The 20931-nt window shown below is 43.5% G+C and overlaps 1 protein-coding gene across 3 annotated transcripts in view; it reads left to right on the forward strand.

Annotated features, from left to right (window-relative positions):
* TULP4 (TUB like protein 4) overlaps positions 1 to 15912 on the forward strand; it is a 123956-nt gene extending 108044 nt beyond the window's left edge. Inside the window, exons 8-15 of one of the 3 annotated variants that reach the window (XM_059835408.1) lie at positions 261 to 495; positions 989 to 1133; positions 2516 to 2660; positions 4015 to 4108; positions 5750 to 5893; positions 11433 to 12518; positions 12615 to 14008; positions 15785 to 15912. In XM_059835408.1, coding sequence (XP_059691391.1) covers positions 261 to 495; positions 989 to 1133; positions 2516 to 2660; positions 4015 to 4108; positions 5750 to 5893; positions 11433 to 12518; positions 12615 to 14008; positions 15785 to 15901 — 3360 coding nt within the window. In that variant the 3' untranslated portion in view covers positions 15902 to 15912. Of the gene's footprint in view, positions 1 to 260; positions 496 to 988; positions 1134 to 2515; positions 2661 to 4014; positions 4109 to 5749; positions 5894 to 11432; positions 14009 to 15784 lie in introns of all 3 variants that reach the window. The other 2 variants (XM_059835407.1, XM_059835406.1) reach the window with 2 other exon arrangements.
* The last annotated feature ends 5019 nt before the right edge of the window (positions 15913 to 20931 follow it).

Here is a 20931-nt window from a genome sequence, read left to right on the forward strand (position 1 = left end):
CACAGGTCCAACCTTCCTTTTTGATGTAACTAGTTTTAGTTTTCTGTGTACAGCTGCTTTTGACCTGACTAAATAATACACAGCCACTCTGTCATGCATGTGAGTCCTGCATAACTCACGCAGTTGCCTGTACTAATCTTGACCTTCCAAGTTAGAGATGGGTTCAAATTCAGTTAGTTGCGTTGGGATTAAGACACCACAGAAAAAAACCAACAATAACCTATAGAAAACTTTCTCTTTGCTTCCTTCATTTACTTAAGCCTCCTATCCCAGACCCAAACAATATGAGAGATTTTGTCAGCTATCCAACAGCTGGTAATGAACGGCTTCACTGCACGATGAAGCGGACAGAAGATGACCCAGAGGTCGGTGGTCCATGTTATACTCTGTACCTGGAATACCTTGGGGGACTGGTGCCTATCCTGAAAGGACGTCGTATCAGCAAGTTGCGGCCAGAGTTTGTCATCATGGATCCTAAAACAGATGGAAAAGCAGGTAGAATTGAATTGTTGCTCTGTATAAAAAATTATTTCTAAATACTTTAGATATTAAATCCTCACGAGTTAAAGAAAATCGATATATGCAACATGGAAGGTGGCATCTGATATTTTTTTACTGATGCGAAAAAAATCTTTAGCATGACCTGAAGCCTCTGAAATTATACCATGCTGCCTTCTGTTTTACAAAAGGGAACTTCTTGTATTTTGGATAGTGGGGAATAGATTGCTAATTAGCAGAAGTTGTTCTTTAGTCTCAATTTTGAGTTGATTGAACGCTATTCACCCCTCTGAATCATGTTCACTTGAGTTCGAACCGTTGGAAATTTGGAGTTTATACTAGGCAGGGTGAAGAACGGTTAATTTTCTCTGCATAGTTTCATCTCAACTGCTGCCTGTGGATTGGATTTATGTTTCTGATGACTGATAGTTGTAATTGATATCAGTTTTCTGAAGCAGCACTTAACATTTTCTGGGGCCTATCTTGATAGATGAAATCTATGGGAACAGCTTGATTTCCACTGTGATTGACAGCTGCAACTGCTCGGACTCCAGTGATATTGAACTGAGTGATGACTGGGCAGCAAAGAAATCTCCCAAAATCAGTCGTGCTAGCAAATCACCTAAACTCCCCAGGTAATAATTTCTTGGCTATTTCTTCTTCTTTTTCCCCAGGTTTTCTTCTTTTCTTTTTTCTTTTATTATTTTTTTTTTTTTAAACACTGTCTTGACACCTCTTAAAATTAAAAGCAAACTCCTTTGGGCAGATAGGAGCCTTCTGGAGGTGTGGGGTTCTCTACAGTGTGCAGTTCTGGGGTGATCTCAGACATTGGTGTTGAGGTGGACTTTGGGGAAGGTTCTGCGGCAAAAGGTAATGGGAAACATTAGGGCACCACTTCTCCCCAGGCAGTCTTGAAGAAAGATTTTATAAACTCTCCCGCCACTGCCTCTGCCACATGCAAACTCCTGCCACCATGGGATATATTTTGTCCTTCAGACAATCTGTGTTTTTACCTCCTCTGTGCTTAAGGTCCCTGGTCTAGTTAAAGCCTTTATTTCCTCAGGGCTATTTGCAAATTCGTAAGTGCATACATAAGTGGTGTAGATCCTGGCACCTAGTCTGGTTGCTTTCGTGCCAGCTCTTCATTATATTCATTATGTACGTAGACAGAATCCTCCACCTGCGCAGAGCTTCACTGATGTCTGTGATGCTTCTCATAGGCACTGACATCTGTCTGCCAGCTTCATGTTATGGGATTGAGGCCCTGCTGCCTTCTAGCTGCAGCTGACAGTTTTCCAAAGACCTTGTATTATGAGCTTGTCCTAGTATCAGGCAAAGCAAATGCATCCCTTTATATGTAAACACAACGTGTGAAATACCAAAATTTTAGTTCAGTAGTACTTGACAAAAGAACCATCAGTTCCTGAGCTTAAAACTGAAATGGAAAAACAACTATTCTGTGTCCTTGATTTTCTAAGACTGTACTTTCGAAATGTAACTTTTGTTCATTGTTTTTTCTACCAGTGAGCTTTTTCAGGTGTTTGATCTTTTGTTCATGACCCCCTTTGTATAGTGGGAGGTAGGAATAACTTTTGGCTTAGAGTAAGAGCACTGACAAAGTCTGTGGAGCCTTGGTTTGCTCTACTAATGTGGAGATCTGCCAGCTGAGGTGTCATGTTTCCATTTCTTGAGGCTTTGCTCAAAGTCTGCATAGCTGAAATAGTTCAGCCCTACACCTTTTTATGGATTGGTGGAGGATGTATTGTATCTGGCAGAACTGCTGTAAGCTTTGTTAAATGACTCAGAAAGCATCTGGTCAGAGTTACTGCAAGTGTGTCAGGCCTTATATATCTTTAAATTTGACCCATAACTCTCCATCCTGTAGACCATACAGTCTTCATTAGTCACTTAGAGGACACCATACCAGTTGTCTTCATTACATCTTTACATTCAAAGACATGAATTTTGTGCATTTTTGTATGCCCATTGATGATTCTAATTATTGCTCTATATGCAGAATCAATATAGAAGCTCGCAAATCTCCAAAGATGTCACGAGCTGCGCAGGAGATATCAAGATCGCCAAGGTTACCAATAAGGAAACCTTCTATTGGTTCTCCAAGCCTAACCCGAAGAGAGTTTCCTTTAGAAGATATTACTCAGGTATTGGGCATGTTGTTACCAGACCTGAGTCCAAACGCATCTCCTTCCAGAGGCAGCAAGTTGTGATACACATCCAGTGATCACCAATAAAAATTTTTCATTTAATTACAGTAACTAGATGGAACAACTAGAGAATTGCATCTTCCAGTTCAGTGTTAATGTTTGAAAGTGTCAGTGGAACATCAGGCACTGTTTGATAAATCGTGGCACCATTAACTTCTGTCAGTGTGAATCTATGTGAAAGGTTTTATTCTAGGTGGTGTTGTTGGCTGTTTGAAAGTGTATGTGAAAATGCTTCTTATTCAGTTTCTCAGAGCTGTCCTAATGCCACCATAGTTCTCTGCTTTGCTAGGAATTGCAGAGATAAGGAAATGCTTGCTTCGGAGAGCCACATGTTCTCTGTTTCATAATTCATAGAATCATAGAGTAGTTTGGGTTGGAAGGGACCTTTAAAGGTCATCTAGTCCAACCCCCCCTGCAATGAGCAGGGACATCTTCAACTAGATCAGGAACATGGAACAGCCTTAATTGGAAGGAATTAGCACTTTATGCTCTTTGTGGTGTTCATGACCTGTGAGTAAATGAAACTTAGCAGGCTGTAGAACTGTCTGGGTTACATATTTTATTAATACCAGCCTGTGTTCTTTTGATTTTGTTTCATTTAATTTCAGTTGGTTTTTTTCTGCTGTCTTTTCACTTTTTTGTTTATATTGAAAAGTTCTAGACCTCTTACACAGCAGCAGTAGATAGGACCAAAAGTCCTTTGAATAGGGCAGGAGACCAGAGGCTTAGATCCAGCTCCTGACACTGACAGCGTAACTCTTGGCCTTTGAGAAAATCTCTTGGTCTTTCAGACCCATTTGATCACCATGAAAGCAGTGGTTTGGGAAGCTGCTTTGGAAGTTCCAGGAAAAATATGTTTGCCATTATGAGTAATGAATTTCTGTCATATTTATTGTTCTATAAAGTGATTCGTAAGCATAGAACCAAAGGGTAGGGTGTATTACTTTCTGAAATACAGAATAGCCACGCTTTTGTTGTGCAGGAGAAGCATCTGAAAAGAGACCTATTCTCACTAAGCAGCCATCATGTTGTTCAGTTCTTCAACAGCTTTAAACAGCCTATGTGGCTGTTGTATACATCATTTCTGATGGTGGTCAGATATCAAAATGAGACTTCTTAGTGACTGGGTGTAACAGTTGCTACATAGGCACATTAAGCTGTTTCAATAAACTAAAACCAAGAGAAGCTGGAATTGTATTATCACTTGCAATAGCTTGATTGCTCTGCAGTTTTTTATTAGAGCTTGATACAGGTGTTGTTAGGTGAAAATGATCTTGTTTTTGCTTTGCAGCACAACTACCTTGCTCAGGTCACATCTAATATCTGGGGAACGAAATTTAAAATTGTGGGTTTGGCTGCTTTCCTGCCAACTAACCTTGGTGCAGGTAAAAGTAAACTCTATTGATTTTTCGCATGTCAAACTCTTTCTAACAAACAACAGTCCTAGGCTATGTGATTCTTTTTAAGTGATCAAAAGGCTTCTTTAACAAAGCACTTATTTTCTGTGGACAGTAGGAATTAGATATTACAAAATTCACTGTAACTAAAAGAGATTAAAATCTATAAATACAATAACGAGATTATCAATAAAATGTTCAAAGTCTTGGCTATAATAAAAGGATTCATTAACAGTCAAGCCCAGACCTTTATTTTTACAGTTTATTTGAACAAAACCCAAATGAATAAAGAATATTTTTGCAAGAAGACTATAAAAATCACAGGGTTTAAGTTACTCTAATAGAAATATTTTTAAAACTCAGATTTTTATAGTCATTTAACTACTAATTATACCAAAATAATGTTAAAAAAGCTCTTACAGCATCATGCTCAAGGTTCTTCAAGTCAGTGCATAGCCTTATAACATGGTTCTCTTGCTGCAGCATCAGTAAATTGGTAGCCTTCATTAAAAGGAGCAGTTGTCTAGTCTCTTGACCTTCTGTGTACGCCATTTCTCCCTAGATAGTCCTGTTGAAAGGAAGAAGGCTAAATAAAGAACAGGGTACCACCTGGCAGAACTGAGCTCTGAATTCAGATATTAATGCAAGTATAGGAGTTTTATGAGCTCTTTGAAAAACTTATTTATATATTTTTTTTAATATAACTATTTATATAGTTAGGTCAGGACTACATAATGATGGCCTGAATGCAGAATTAGTTAAATAGATAACTTTTGTGGCTATATTGACTACTGTCAGACAAGAGATGGAGTCCCAACTACTGGGGAGAGGGCCTTCTCTGGCCTAGCCTCCAGGAAAAGATTGTCCTCTCAGAATGTTGTCACCCTGGGGACAACCAGTGCTACTACTATAGGGCAGTGGTACCTTCTACTTAATGAAGTGTTATGGAAACCCTCAGGTTTGTTCCAGCCACTTTTTTTTTTTGCAAGTGTTTTACAAATTTCTAACATCTGCATTTGCAATGATTGTCAAAAGATAGTGTAAGAATGACCCTACTGGTTCAGACCAGAGGTTGTTCTAATTCTCTCATTATCAGTGATAGATACATAGGGAAGGATATAAGTGTAGAGTAAGTGTGTCGTGATACTTCCAAATGTTCTCCCAGTCTGCAATGGTTTGGGTCCCAGGGAATTCCTGAGCCAGGAGGGGTTTCTTTGTGTATCGTAGCACTCAACAGATTTCCTTCCTGAGAGCTTTCCAGTTTTGCCCTGAATACATATAAGTCGGTAGCATCCTGTGGTGAAGAGTTCCAAAATTAGAATGGAAAAATTATTTTCCTTCCATAAAAATAGATGTGAATACAAGTTGAAGTAATTCATTATTTCTACAGATTATTTAACTACAGACATGTTGCTTCTATTTAAAGAGAAATAGCTGGAAGTAACAATCTCTTTTATCCTGTTTATGCAAAGTGTTTACATAGTGATTTGACTAAGAATGGCCCATATATGCATTTGTTCATTAATACATTAAAAAAACCTCTGCTTTTAATTGATTCTTTCTTAGTTTTAGATGCTCTTTGTGTAACAGATTTGGTTTTTTTAATTTCTTGTTATGCTCTTTCTCCAGTAATATATAAAACCAGTTTGCTGCATCTTCAGCCCAGGCAGATGACAATATATCTCCCAGAAGTGCGGAAAATTTCAATGGACTACATTAACCTGCCTGTCTTTAATCCAAATGTTTTCAGCGAAGATGAAGATGATTTACCAGGTAAGGAGGAGCTGGAGGTCTGCCTCCATGTTACGGGTTAAGCTAGATGGAGGACAGATCACTAGTGTCACTAGCCCCAGCTAGTAAACACACAAATCAAAATCCCTTAGTCTGCTGGGGTCCTGTAGAACTTAGAATAAGGCTAATAAGTATTACGGACATTGTTTTCTAAAATATGTGGAAAATATAATCCGTATAAGTTCAAGTTCATTGCAAAATTAATCATCTTCTGTTTAGTTCACTAAGAATTCTCCATAGACCAAAGCCTTGCATTCTGCATCTTTGTAAGACAGAATTCTAATGTGTTGGAAGCCCAAAAGGGTCATTCTTGTGACCTGATGGCAGCAAAGCACAGCGTGCTGATATTAGCTTGGGTTGGAGGACAGGTTCCTGTAAAGGTCAACCACCGTTTGAGAAGTGATAAATGCCCATTTGGATGTTTATCAGTACAAAGTCTTACAGAGAGGCTAAAATAGTGAAGTAGTCTATAAACAAGGGGGATCAGGAAGAATTTCTCATTTCACTGAGATGTAAGGTAGCAGAAGATTCAAGTAGTGCAGGGAAGGCTTGGATACAGGTGATGTGAATGTGGCAGGTAAAAGGACTGGAATTACTCAGGACCTCTTCCAGTGAAAGAAAAAAAATCATCACGCCAATAAAATTAACAAATAATAGGCAAGAAGAAAAATTAATACATTTTCAGAATTTTCACATCAGTGAGGGATTCCAGTTGCCAGGTCACAGGTTTTTGGGACTACAGGAGTGGCCGTCATGCCAGTACCCTCTGAGGAGGAAGGAGTGTGAGCACTGCAAAGCTATTAAAGGCTAGAGTCTATTGAAATAAATGGAAATACTCCCATTACTTCAGACCAATGTTTTGAGTGCTGAAAGCACCAAAGCTTGTGTCTGACCCAAGCATCAGCGTAGTCCTCTGGACGTCTAAGGAAATACTCATGTGCTTAAAATGAAGCCCATTCTTTCACAGTTTGGGGCTTGGCTTGCCTAATTTATGTCTACATGATATTTATGTGTAGGATCTGAAGAAAATAATAGAGACGTTGGTGATCATATATATATATTATGCATAGGAAGCACTCAGCATTTTCTATTATGAAACATGGTCCAAGCTGACAGAAAGTAATGCAAAAATTAAATAGAAAAAAAAAAGTTAATATAAAGTCTTTGCATCCCTTCCTGAAAATCGGATTAGATCTGCAATATTATTAAAAGCGCTGAAATGGTACTCGGAATTGCAGGGAAAATTGTTAGAGAGTTTTGTTACAGCTCTTTGAGAAGGCTAATAAAAAAGAATCATACTACCCTGTCCTCTATAACAGCCTTCCTCTTCTTGTCCACTTGTTTCTTTCAAGTTTCTTCTGAAAATTCATTTCTGACTTAGCAAATGCAGGCTACTTAAATCTTCAGAAACATTTTTTTGGGGATATCCGTTCTTAAAGCCTGCATATAAAGGAAAAAAGTGCCATATACTCATGGGAAAAAATATTGCAGTGTAAATAATGATTAAATGGTAGATTAAAAAAAGCATAGTAGAAAGCTCCTCTTTGACAGTGGAATGTTAATAGTGATGTACTCTTGGGACAGGTGTTTTTTGATGTAGTCAGTAAAGATTTGGCAAGGCAAATGGACAGTGAATTGATTTAACTTGCAAATTATGCAAACAAATCAATTAAAAACCATTGGAGAAATGAAAAAAACATTGAATTCAAACACTTTGGGATATTAAGCTATACTGCAACGAATAAGATTTTGTTTGATAAGGCACTTAATACCCATGACAGCAACATTCTGTGTTGCTCAAGCCAAGCTAACAATTAAACCTCAGGCTCTGGCGGATAAATTGGTAACCTGCAGGCATCAGGTCGAAAGCATGGCCTGCCAGCCAAGCACAGAACCACACTGCCTTAGGGTCAGTTAAGTTTAGCTGTCAGTCGTCTTCTAAAGGAACAAACAGAACTACCATAAGAACTTGCCAGCGTAGCCACAGACTGTACACCCACCACCTTTGTGACTGATGCTGATAAAAGCCTAATGCGATCAAAAATATAATTACAAGGCATAGGTAGATGACTAGAATTTTTAATTAAAAATTTATTAGAAACTGGAGAGCAGCTGGAGGAATCCTGAAGAATGGATCTCTTGCCTGATCTGGTCTTGCAAATCAGATGTCTCCACAGAATTTGGCACACTTAAATGATCCTGGATATGACTCTAGGATCCTGGATATTACTTCAGACTCTTTTCCTCCCATAAACCTGCTGATGCAAATCGCGTATCATTTTCCATAGTTTTGATGTAGGAAAATTAATAAAGACTCTGCAAGATTCTTGGGGGTTTTAATATAGTATTTACTGTTTCTCCTCATTATTATATTTTGTTCCTTCTTATCTTGACTTCTGCACCTGTACTTGGTTCCAGTGTCCTCATTTCCCTGCCGTGCTCCAGGTTTTCAGTGGTAGTTCCTGTTGGAATCACTCTCAACCACTTTTTGCAAAAGGAAGTGGAAGTGCAGGCAATTGAGCAAGCTCCATGCTTCTGCTTAAAATCATCAGAGTTGCTTCTTGCCTCACTGTCACTTGTTCACCACCACCACATATGGGAAAACCTTTCCTATATGCATTTGCTTCTTTTCATATTTCTGATTGCAGCCTGTCCAAACATTGATGCTGAAGTTGCCCTGACTACAGTACCCAGTTTGTGAATCTTTTTGGCTTCCCATCTATTTCCTCACATCTTTTCCTTACAAATCTTCTTTCAAGAACTTTTATAAGTTTTGCCTGTATTTCATTCCATCATACTCCTCTCTCTCTTTGTTTCATCTTCCTTCTTTTTGTGTTACTGGTTGCTTTGTCACCCACTATACTCAAGAGATAATAATACTTCCCTTTTCCCAACTATTGTCTGTATTCTCCAGTTTTCCTAAGCTCATTGAGTCTGGGGACAGTATACTAGATACTATACAGTGCCTTCAGTGCAGGTCTTCGACTTTCTTTTTCTTTTCCTCCACTGCTTTTTTTTTTGTTTCTTTGGTTTTTGATGACAAGAAACGTCCAAGTCAAAACTTGTAACTGCTGTCAGATCAGGGCAGGCATGAGGAGCATCATTTCGTCTTCCTCCTGAAGCTCGGTTCAGCATAGCACAGCGACACCTGACTGGCTGTAGAGGTAGTCAGCCTGGGCCAGCGAGGACTTTTTTGTGCCTCACCATCAGGTAGCAGCAGCCCTAGAAGAAGCCAGGAGGCCACATTAGTGGTCTTAGGACTAGGGGCAAAGAAGAGGTGGCAGCAGCAACAGGTCTGTGAGTGGATTTTCCTCTCTGTTGTTTGTTGATGTATTTATTATCAAAAAACTTCCCTGAAAACCAGCGAGTCCTGATTCAGCAAAACTTTTATTGATTTGAGTAAGAGCAGTTAAAATTGGCTGATAAGTGAATGGTAACTCAGACACATCAGGTAAACTGCTTGCTCTGTGAAAGTCTGTGGCAATCATAGTGTAGACTGAAAGCGAGCTCTGAACTTTATCTCTGAAGCATCACACCGAAGAAGTTATTTTAAAGTTGACCACCAACTGTTACAGTGGGAATCAGTGGAGACAGGCTGGCTTACTTGTTCAAACTAAGGTCTGATCCACTGATTTTGGGATCCAGTAGCAGTCCATGCAAATGCCGCTTAAGCAAGTATGTAAAGATAGCAGGTAGTTTAAAAAGTCAAAGGTAAAGTGGAATGACAAAGTACAAAAGACATGCAGTGTTTTTTTTCTTCTAACTAGATTTAAAAAACAATGTCCCTCAGTTTCTGAATTTTATGTCAGTGCTGCCATGAAATTTTCCCATTAAACATTTTTTATCGACCCACAAGTCTTCCACAAGTGCTGAAGAAAACCCGAAAATGTGTGAAACACTGTGTCAGGAAAATTCCCTATCTTAGTGCCTGTTACCCAACCGCTTGCCTAACCTCTGCCGTCAGCAAAGGCTCGTGGCCCCTTGCACCTCTGGGCCCAGGGCTGGGGCGGCCCCACACTGCAGGCCTCACCACGCACTCATGTGCAAGGGGCCCCTGTGTGTCCCCCCCACAGGCCAGCGGGTGCCAGAAGGAGGATCTGGGGAACTACGGGCCTGTCAGTCTGACCTTGGTGCCAGGGAAGGTTATGGAGCAGATCATCTTGAGTGCCATCACACGGCACGTACAGGACAACGGGGTGGTCAGGCCCAGCCAGCACGGGTTTATGAAAGACAGGTCCTGCTTGACCAACCTGATCTCCTTCTATGACCAGGTGACCCGCCTAGTGGACTAGGGAAAGGCTGTGGATGTTGTCTACCTGGACTTTAGTAAAGCCTTTGACACCGTCTCCCACAGTATTCTCCTGGAGAAACTGGCTGCTCATGGCTTGGAGGGGTGTATGCTCTGCTGGGTAAAAAACTGGCTGGGTGGCCAAGCCCAAGGAGTTGTGGTGAATGGAGTTAAATCCAGCTGGTGACCAGACACAAGTGGTGTTCCCCAGGGCTCAGTACTGGGGCCAGTTCTGTTTAGTATCTTTATCAATGATCTGGATGAGGGGATTGAGTGCTCCCTCAGCAAGTTTGCAGATGACACCAAGTTGGGAGGGAGTGTTGATCTGCTCGAGGTAGGAAGGCTCTGCAGAGGGATCTGGACAGGCTGGATCGATGGGCCGAGGCCAATTGGATGAGGTTCAACAAGGCCAAGTGCCGGGTCCTGCACTTGGGTCACAACCCCATGCAACACTACAGGCTTGGGGACGAGTGGCTGGAAAGCTCCCCCGCAGAAAAGGACCTGGGGGTGTTGATTGACAGCCGGCTGAATATGAGCCAGCAGTGTGCCCAGGTGGCCAAGAAGGCCAATGGCATCCTGGCCTGTATCAGAAATAGTGTGGCCAGCAGGAGCAGGGAAGTGATTGTCCCCCTGTACTCGGCACTGGTGAGGCCGCACCTCGAATGCTGTGTTCGGTTTTGGGTCCCTCACTACAAGAAGGACATTGAGGTGCTGGAGCGTGTCCAGAGAAGGGCGATGAAGCTGGTGAGGGGTCTGGAGCACAAGTCTGATGAGGAGCGGCTGATGGAACTGGGGTTGTTCAGTCTGGAGAAGAGGAGGCTGAGGGGAGACCTCATCGCTCTCTACAACTACCTGAAAGGGGGTTGCAGAGAGGTGGGTGTTGATCTCTTCTCCCAAGTGACTAGCGACAGGACAAGAGGAAACAGCCTCAAGTTGCATCAGGGGAGGTTTAGATTGGATTAGGACAATTTAGGATTAGATAGAAAATAGGATTAGATTAGGAAAAATTTCTTCACTGAAAGGTTTGTCAGGCATTGGAACAGGCTGCCTGGGGAGGTGGTTGAGTCACCATCCCTGGAAGTGTTTAAAAGACATGTGGATGAGGCACTCAGGGACATGGTTTAGTGGTGGACTTGGCTGTGTTAGGTTAACGGTTGGACTCGATGATCTTAAAGGTCTTTTCCAGCCTAAATGTTTCTGTGATTCTGTGACATGCTGTGTTGTTCGTTGCAGTGCCCGGCGCCCCCGGCGCCCCCACCAGCAGCCCTCCGTGCACCGTCAACATCCCCATTGCCCCCATCCACAGCTCAGCCCAGGCCATGTCGCCCACACAGAGCATCGGCTTGGTCCAGTCACTGCTGGCCAATCAGAATGTGCAGCTGGACATGTTGGCCAATCCGCCAGCGGAAGCGGGGAGCGAGGGGGCGGGGTCCTTCGCAGGGGCACCGGGCCGCTTTCCCGGCCCTGGGGCGGGGGCGCTGGCTGGGGGAGAGCTGGGCCGTGCTGCCCCTGCACCCCCCACCCTCACCCCACCGCCCCCTGTGCCCCCCACCATCGCCCTGGCTGACCTGCGGGACCACAGCGATCGCGAGCACGAGCACCCCCCCAAGGCCAAGGCCCCACGGCCAGGGCCACAGCTGGTGGAAGGGGACGCCGTCGTCTTTGGGGCTGCCCAGGAGCTGCAGCTGAACAAGATGAACCCCCCGCCGCCTTACCCTGGCACCATTCCTGCCGCGCTGACCGCTGCCCCGCCTCCCCCACCTGGCCCCCCACAGCCACCCCTTGACCTCTGCCTGAAAAAGGGGGAGTTCTCTCTCTACCCGGCGGGGCACTACCAGACACCCCTGGGGTACGAGCGGATAACAACATTCGACAGCAGCGGGAACGTGGAGGAGGTGTGCCGACCTCGCACCAGGATGCTCTGCGCCCAGAGCACCTACACCCTGCCAGGGCCTGGCAGCTCTGCTACCTTGCGCATCACCGCCACCGAGAAGAAGATGCAGCAGCCCTGTGCCAGCGCCACCCTGAACCGGCTCACGGTCCCCCGTTACTCCATCCCAACCGGGGACCCACCACCCTACCCTGACATCGCCAGCCAGCTGTCCCATGGCAGAAGCATCACGCAGAGGCTAGACAGCAGTATCATTCACGCGACTCTGCGGAGGAACAGCAGAGAGGCAGCCCTGAAAATGGCTCAGCTGGTGGATGGTCAGAGAGCCACCTTGCAGCTTCCCCCAAAAGCCAAGAGCAGCGTTGTGACGGCGCAGTATCAGCAGAGAGTACCCACTGCCTTGTACACCTGCAGCCAATGCAGCAGCGGCAGCAACGCGAGCGCTGGTGGCGTGGGCAATATCACTAGTGCCAACGCTAGTAGCAGCACTTCCAGTATTGGTGGCATGAGACCTGAGCTGAGCACGGGGAGTGGCTCCCAGCACAGCTCCGTCATTGCTCACTCTGTCAGTACTTCGCCTCTGGCCTCCCAGTCCTCCTACAGCTTGCTGAGCCCGCCTGACAATTCCCGTGACCGAGCGGATTATATCAACTCTGCCTTCACGGAGGATGAGGCTCTTTCTCAGCACTGCCCGGTGGAGAAATCAATACGGCACGTACCCGTGGCCTTGACGGAGGCTGCCCTCGGTGTAAAACGGCCCCCGCCATACCAGTGGGACCCTATGGTGAGTGAAGAGATATGGGTTCCTCAGGAAAGGACATCTCAGAGCTCAGTGCCCAACCCTCTAAAACCTACTCCTCTCATCATCGGTCAAGCTCAACATCTGGATATGTCTCGAGTGCCGTTTGTTTCCCCCAAGTCTCCAACCAGTCCCACTGCCACTTTCCAGACAAGTTATGGGGTTGGAGTACCTTACCCAGGAAGCTACAATGCCCCTTCCCTTCAGGGAATGCAGCCCCCCTGCTCCCCCAAAGAAGCTCTGGCCCCAACGCAGTTTGCACAGCAGGAGTCCACAGTTGTGCTTCAGCCAGGTTATCCATCCAACCTCTCCTATTGCCCTTTGCCACCCATGTACCCGGGAAGTAGCGCCTGCTCTAGTTTACAGCTGCCACCGATCGCCTTGCACCCATGGAGTTCCTACAGCGCCTGCCCACCCGTACAGAACCCCCAGGGCATGGTCCCCCCCAAGCCGCTCCTCATGGTGGAGAAGCCGATGATGTCTCCCCCGGCAGCAGAGCTGCAGGGCCACGTGGGCACAGAGGTAATGGTGGAGACAGCAGACACATTCCAGGAGGTGCTCTCCTTGACAGAAAGCCCTGTTCCTCAAAGGACGGACAGATTCGGCAAGAAGAACCGGAAGCGCCTGGACAGTCGAGCCGAGGAAGGAAACGTGCAGGCTATCACCGAGGGCAAGGTCAAAAAGGAGGCAAGGACGCTGACCGACTTCAATTCACTAATATCCAGCCCTCGGCTGGGGAGGGAGAAGAAGAAAGTCAAGAGCCAGAAAGACCAGCTGAAGTCCAAGAAGCTAAACAAGACAAACGAGTTTCAGGACAGTTCGGAGAGCGAGCCAGAGCTTTTTATCAGCGGGGATGAACTGATGAACCAGAGCCAGGGCAGCAAAAAGGGTTGGAAAACCAAAAGGAGTTTGAGGACAGCCAGTGAGCTGGATGAATTCAAGTGCCGGAAGGCCAGCGAGAAGGAAGACGGGAGACTGGGGAGCCAGGGCTTTGTGTATGTGATGGCCAACAAGCAGCCGCTGTGGAACGAGGCCACACAAGTCTACCAGCTGGACTTCGGAGGGCGGGTGACCCAGGAGTCAGCAAAAAACTTCCAGATTGAGCTGGAAGGACGACAGGTAGGAGAGGGCGGCACAAGCGGGCTGGAGTGGGGACTGGGGGTGGGAAAGCCATGCCAGAAATAAGCTCTGCCTCTCACACAGCTGAGCGCCTCCCACTCGTGTTAGCTGAACCATGAAAAAAAGCTTTGCCACATGGGTGATAAAAACCTGCCGTCAAAGGTATAGGTTCAGAATGGAGGGTGAAGTTCAGCTGTAAAGTAAATGTACAAAATATGTTTGGTCTTACTCCAGTCAGACACGGGAATAAGGGCCTCCTTTAATCTCACTGGCTGTCAGTGCTGAACATAGGTGGGTTTTGTAATAAACACAACAGATCTCCCCAATGGCAGCTGCATTTGCCATCGGTGGCTGTGGATGGCAGCTAGCTGAGTGAACACTGCTCCCTTCTTGCGATGCTCACAAAGATTAGCCTGTCAGCAGATAGCTAAGGCAGAGACAATGGGTGGGCAGCTAGGTTCCCTCCATGCTGAAATTTCCCCTCGTGTGTTACCAGGCCCCTGGGGCTGGTTCTTAATGCTAGAGGAGGGAGGCACTGACCCTCCCCAGAACAAAGTGTTCCTGGGCTGCTTCTGAACCGCCCATGGGTAGAGGGGTCTGTGGATTGTTCAAAAACTCAAAGCATTTAATTTTAGGCTCTCTCACCTTGGCCCAAGTGGGATGTTACTACACCAAACCCAGGCTATTAAGTGGTACCGATCAGCAGGACACTGGACTGAGACTCAGGATACATGTATTTATTTCCTTGTCCAGCTGTCCCATCTCTGTAAGTCACTTTTGATTTATTAAAGACATCAAGGCTCTCAACTCCCTCTGATTTAACTTGGGAATTAGATGTCTTAAATATCCAACATGCATGACCAGTGGTAGTCTCTTGATTTTGTTTGTCTGTAACAACAGCTCATTAAAAAGGCAGTGATCAGAGCCGTTTATACGCCTTTCTTCTTCAGTTAAATATCTGTGGATACGTGCCCGTGGACAGCTGTGCAAAACCACCCGGCCATAGGTTTTGTTGGTGGAGAAACAAAGCCTGACGGCTTGCACAGACAGCCTCCATTCAAGGATCTTCACAGTAGAGCAAATACGATCTGGACTTCTGATGAAGTGAACGAAAAGCAGTAGCAATAGACCAAACTTCAGATATTCCCTGCGGAAGAACAACTAACAACCTGACTAGCCTTGCTTTACATTTCAAACAGCTCCCACTGCCCCTTTGCTAATTCATTCTCAGTGTAAATATGTGCTAGTGAAGTTTATGCAAAGGAAAACAGAACTACCAAGAACGTACAGTTTACAGGCTATGAAGTGCTAGAGTGAGGATATTGGTTATTCCCCTTCCCTGAAAGCTCCTTTCTCTGAAAACGAAATCTGTCTTCCTGATGGGCTGATGACAGGATCTCTCCAAGGGAGAGAATGGTATTTTCCTGTGGGAAGCGTGATGCTGGTGTAACCCACATCTGCTGAAGTAATTGGTGACAGTCTACTTACACCAACGCTGTATACAGTCTAGCATGTTTTAAAGTTCAATTTACTCTATAGAGTCAAATATTGCAGTCAAATACTCTATACAGACAAATAGTACAGTGCTCCTACTCTTCTTTGACATCATACCCCATTCTGTGAGTAGCCCCATTCATATTAGCTCAGAAGGTGAGGTGTTCTTACAAAGGAGCAAAAACATTTTGCTTTTATTATTCTCTGGTTCCCTTTCTGTGGTTCACGTTTTTTGACCTTGTTCTCTTTTTCCTTCCCTTTTCCTCTTCCCTTGCTTTCCAGGTGATGCAGTTTGGAAGGATTGATGGCAATGCTTACATTTTGGACTTTCAATATCCATTTTCTGCAGTGCAAGCCTTTGCTGTTGCTCTGGCTAATGTGACTCAACGCCTCAAATGAACAAGGAGAGACTGGAGAGAGTAAAATATTAATCTTCTCATAAAGTCCAAACCAGAAAATGTCAGGGCAGCCTGCTTTAGGTGTGCAGAGGTGCCTCGGAGCGAAGAAGGCAGTAAAACTGGAAAAGTCTCTTGGTGCCCCGTAGAAGGGCATTAACTCTAATCAGTCATGGGGTGGAGGGTGGGGGGCTGTTTTCTGTTTTGTTTGTTTGTTTGTTTGTTTGTTTTCAGGTGTTTTTTTTCTTTTTGAGCGTTGTGCTGGGTCTCAGAAAGAGCAAAGGGTTGAGAGCCATTCAGTGTTACGTGGAGAAGTGTGGCTTTTGGCTTGTTGTGGTGGTTCTGCTGTGTTTGCTACAGTAGCTGATGTAAGCTCATAGGGGGATTAAAAAAGACTGCTCTTTTTGATAGACTGCCTTATATCATGCTGTTCTTTTTAAAACAGGGAACATAACTTTTTTTCTGGTCCAGTTTGTACTACTACTACTACTACTACTACTACAACATCAGTGATAGCAGCAAAAAAAGAAAAAAAAGAAGCTATAATACTTGAAGACACGTGTTTCTTCTCTGATCTCTGATAATAACTGAGCACCACAAGTTCCAAGGAGGCTTATGTAGGTCAATGTTTAATTTATAAATAATGATGTGTTATTCAGAAAAGAAACAATTGTTACCAATGGGTGGTTTAAAAACCCACTGTATCAAAGAATTTGATGTCTGCTTGTTTTGTGTGCTGTTATTGGGGATAAACATCTTTCAGTAGGTGACAGAAGATGGAGGAGGAAATAATTACGAGCATTGCTTCTTTTGTTATTGGGGATAAACATCTTTCAGCAGGTGACAGAAAATAGGGGAGGAAGTAATCATGAGCATTGCTTCTTTGCTCATCTTGATCAGCAGTATTCTCCGATTTGGCCTGTAGTTGGGAGAGGTACAGTGTGACCAGATGTACCTCTGAGGTCACGCCTGTATATGCTCCTCATTTAAATGTGTTTACACTTTATAAACAAAGTCTTTCAAGCGAATGAGAAGGCCCAGTGTATTCAGTCTTCTTAGCAATCAGTATGAATCAAGGTCTACAACAGTGTATCAGTGCTTGAATTAGGAAGGAGACAGAAGTATAGCAAGTCATGACAGGAAGCAATTTCATCAGGAAAGCAATTTCATTACAGGAAACAACATCATGGCTGGCTGGAGAACAAATGAGATGAAAGAGGAAGGAAAAATTGGACAGAATCATCCCCTTTATCACCTTGCTACTTGAGTAGTCTTTATGACTGTGGTTTCAGAATATAATGCTTCAGATAAGAGCAGGAAGCCAAAGTTTACATTGAGTGTTTTAGAGGAAGGCTTAATAACTGTAGCATGACTCTCGGTCTGCAGTTCTTTCTGGTGGACATGCAGACCTGTTGAGCATTTCAGAAGGGTTGCTTGCACAGAAGAGTTTCTGTGTTGTCCATGCATTGTGCATGTATTTATTTGCTTTCTCTCTTTCCTCCTTGCCTGCATTTTGCTGTGGAATATGTTTTTACACAGAAGTAGTTTCCTCAGTAATACATAAAATGCAAAATTATTCATGTAATTATTTGGGTGTTAGATGACAAAACGTAACTGCAGATTTCCTTCAGAAATGACTCTTTGAAGTGAAAGGCACACTGAGAAAGATACTTTGGCTGAGGTGTCAATGGTTGCTTTGTCTTTGTCTTTCATCCACAGTTTAACTTCTTACTTGAAAAACTTGGTATAACTTAAGATGAATAAGTTTGCTTATTTTTCTCTCTTTGCTTTTCTTAAATCCTAATGGTAGAGCAGATGTGTGTTGCACTTGATTTGTTCTAGAGGAACACACCGCATAAGATAAGACCCAGCTGTAGTAGAAGTTACCAACACACAGTGAGCTTACAACTTCTGCTCTGTTGAGGCTTCTGGAGCTGTCCAGCACAGAGGGAGTAATGCCAGTCAGGGAGGAGTGTCAGAGAGGAGTTTCAGAGAGTTGCCAAGGCAGATGATGAGGCAGATCATCCACAGGTGATGTCCCACAGGGTAAGTCCAGGAAAAACCACCTGCAAGATGGTTTCCTTGGAGAAAGGAAGCAGAGGTAGGAAGGAAGGAAGGGGAAGTAGATGGTACCATGCCTGTATTATCCCAAAGCTCAGCAGCTTCTGCTTGCATGTGGGAGTGGTCAGGCACAACATTTCCCTTGGCATCTAGCAGATTGTTGTTTGCTTTAATTAATTAATTTTGTTGAATTTCCATTAGTTGTCTGGGCCCATTTGTATTCTTTCTCACGTGCATGATTTATTCAGCAGTTTGAGTGCCTGTATGTATAATGTGTGCGGAACAGAGGAACCGAAATGGATTTGGTTCTGGTCCCTTTAAAATCAATGGAAGTGTTACCCTTGGATTTTTGTGGAGGAAGCACTATTAAGTCCTTTGTCTACGTTAAGTTATACGCTGTACAAACTGTAGGTTGAATTTTCAGTCCACTGCTTCCGATACACAAGGAGGAAAGTTGGCTGATGAGAGTCCTCCCTTGCCCTAAGGTCTGTGCTAACCAGCCATACCCTAATTAGAGTATAACGGGCACACACTGAACACCGTAGAAGAAACATACCATGGCTTGCTTGCTGCTTGCTGCTTGCTGAGGGAAGGGCCACTCAGTCACATGTTAGAAATCATCAGCTGGAGAAAACATCACCTGTAGTTTTAAGCCAAAATTCTTATTACATGGAAACAATATGAATGTTTTTTCTGAACAAAATCTAATCTAAATAGAAGGACTTCTGTGTGCAGTTTCTTTAACCTTCCAGGGAACAGTATTCCTCTTCACTTGGTTCATTGCCAAATTTTTTCAATTATCAGCAGTTTTATGCTAATAGAGAACCAAGAAATGAAACCCCATACAACAAGTAGCAGAGTTAGTAATTTGGTTTCATTGGCCCAGGTCATGATTGCGACCTTCTGATGGAACTTACAAAGAGCCTTGGCATAGAAGAGACCTGGTTTCTGCCCCAGCAAAGCACAAGGAATAATTATCATAAATTAGGAAAATAAATGCAATTTCCAACATCCTTCCCATTTACTTGTCAGAAAATGCTATAGGATAAAATAATCTTTTATCTTTTTGAAAAGAATTTAAGAGAGTCCCTTTAATTGAGGATTTTAATAGTGTAGAGAATACCCAGTATTAGAGAGAGAAAATACTCTCCAATATATAGAATTTTAATGAAAGCAATGGGAATTATGTAAATGTCTGAGTGTGCAGCTGGATCCTAAATTATACAAAGAACAAGTGAAAGTGGCAGTTGTTTTATTTTCATTGAGATACAATATAGGAAACACATTTAAAAGCGCCCCCCCCCCCCCCCAATATTCACTTAAATCCTGAAGATTGCTATTGCATTCAGCCAAAAGATAGATGTTGCATTTTATATTTCGTTAGCAAACCCCAGGTTTTCTGTAGATAACTAAGTTCTCCTAGGAAGAATGTAGCAAAGTGTTCAGAAATATCTAGTTCTTTTATACATACAGTAATTTCCAGTAGTTAAGTATGTTTTTCCAAAGCTTTTTTTCAGTTGTGCAATAATTGTGACAGTCCTAGGGGTTTTATTGTTTTTTGTTGGGTTTTTTGTTGGGTTTTTTGGTTGGGTTTTTTTTTTTAGTTTGTTTTGGGGTTTTTCTGAGGGAGTTTTGAGTGGTTTTTTAAAGATAATTTAATGCAGATTTCCTGTTAATGTCCAAAAGACAAATTATTTATCTTGTGTAATGTAATAAGTGATTTAGGGATGATTTTATTACTATGTATCAGTGAGTTATACACACTTTCTTATTTATATTTAAAGAGCATCTTTGTAAGTAATTGTTTGCTAGCAGTTTGTTTTGCTGCAAGAAGTTAAAAATGCGTATAGGAATACCTGTTTTTGCTGGATAGTATGAAAAATTTCATAATACAGGCAGGCAAAAATATTTTTTTGGCAGAACGCAGTGAGTTTGCTATGGAGGACTGTGTAGGCTACAAAGAGAGTACATGACTTCTTTGGGACCTGCAGAAATCTGTCCTTCTCCACTGTTTTCCTTCTGTGTTTCTAACCATATATTTCAGTTGGGAGGGGTTTTAAAAATACAAGGCTTGATTTGCTTTCCCTCTTCTTAGTACAGTGCTTTTTCTTGAGATACAAAATAAGGTGGCTTACGTGATAAAAGAGGGTGTAATGATATAGGCTCAGTTTGTAAAAAGTTCATTGCTTAGTTTAGTAGCGTTTGGCAATGGCGTAATTCAGTGCTATGCAGAGATACAAGCAAACTAGCTTGGAATAAGCTAGCTGAGACATGAGCAATAGTGTAGCAGTAGATATGTTTTCCTCTGCTCAGAGTAGTAACACTCCTTCTTCAGCTGGGCTCAGCTGATTCCAACACAGCCATAGTGCTTCTGATACCTGAGCTAGCACCACACAGAGCTGATGGAGCTGAGCCCTGACGCTGCCTGCTGCAGCTTTGCCTTTTCAGGATGCTCCATTGGAGACCTGGTGGAGCAGGCATTCCTCCACTCGTCCTTCTAGATCTGCTCCAAGAGCAGCGTGCAGTTGCTGCGGGGTTTGGGCTGCAGCAACCTCGGGCAGAAAAAGCCCTGATGCCAGCCAGTGGCCATGGTGGCCATTTGAAGTCAGAATCTGCTCCACTGGAGTTGCAAAGGGATGCAATAGAGAACCTGATTCTTTTGGAAAAAATGGCTGTTATCTTCAAAATATAGCTCCTAACAGAGTCTAAAAATTTATACTTAAAGTCTGGTATGAAGTGCACCATGCATGGAATAGCAAATTTTAGCTTGAAACAGTGAGAATATCATGTTTCTGCAACACCCTAAGAAACTATGAGAGGGAGTGGGGTGAAAGAGGAAAAAAAGGAATTACAATGTTAATAATTTTGCACTCTGTTCCAGAGGTAGCAGTAACATGTGCCATGGGCTGCCTGAATATTGGTTGTATGACAGTAAATCTGTACACAGGTTCATCTCAGCTAGATAAACTTCCT

Source organism: Gavia stellata, chromosome 2 (genome assembly GCF_030936135.1).
Source record: "Gavia stellata isolate bGavSte3 chromosome 2, bGavSte3.hap2, whole genome shotgun sequence".
Taxonomy (NCBI): Eukaryota; Metazoa; Chordata; class Aves; order Gaviiformes; family Gaviidae; genus Gavia; species Gavia stellata.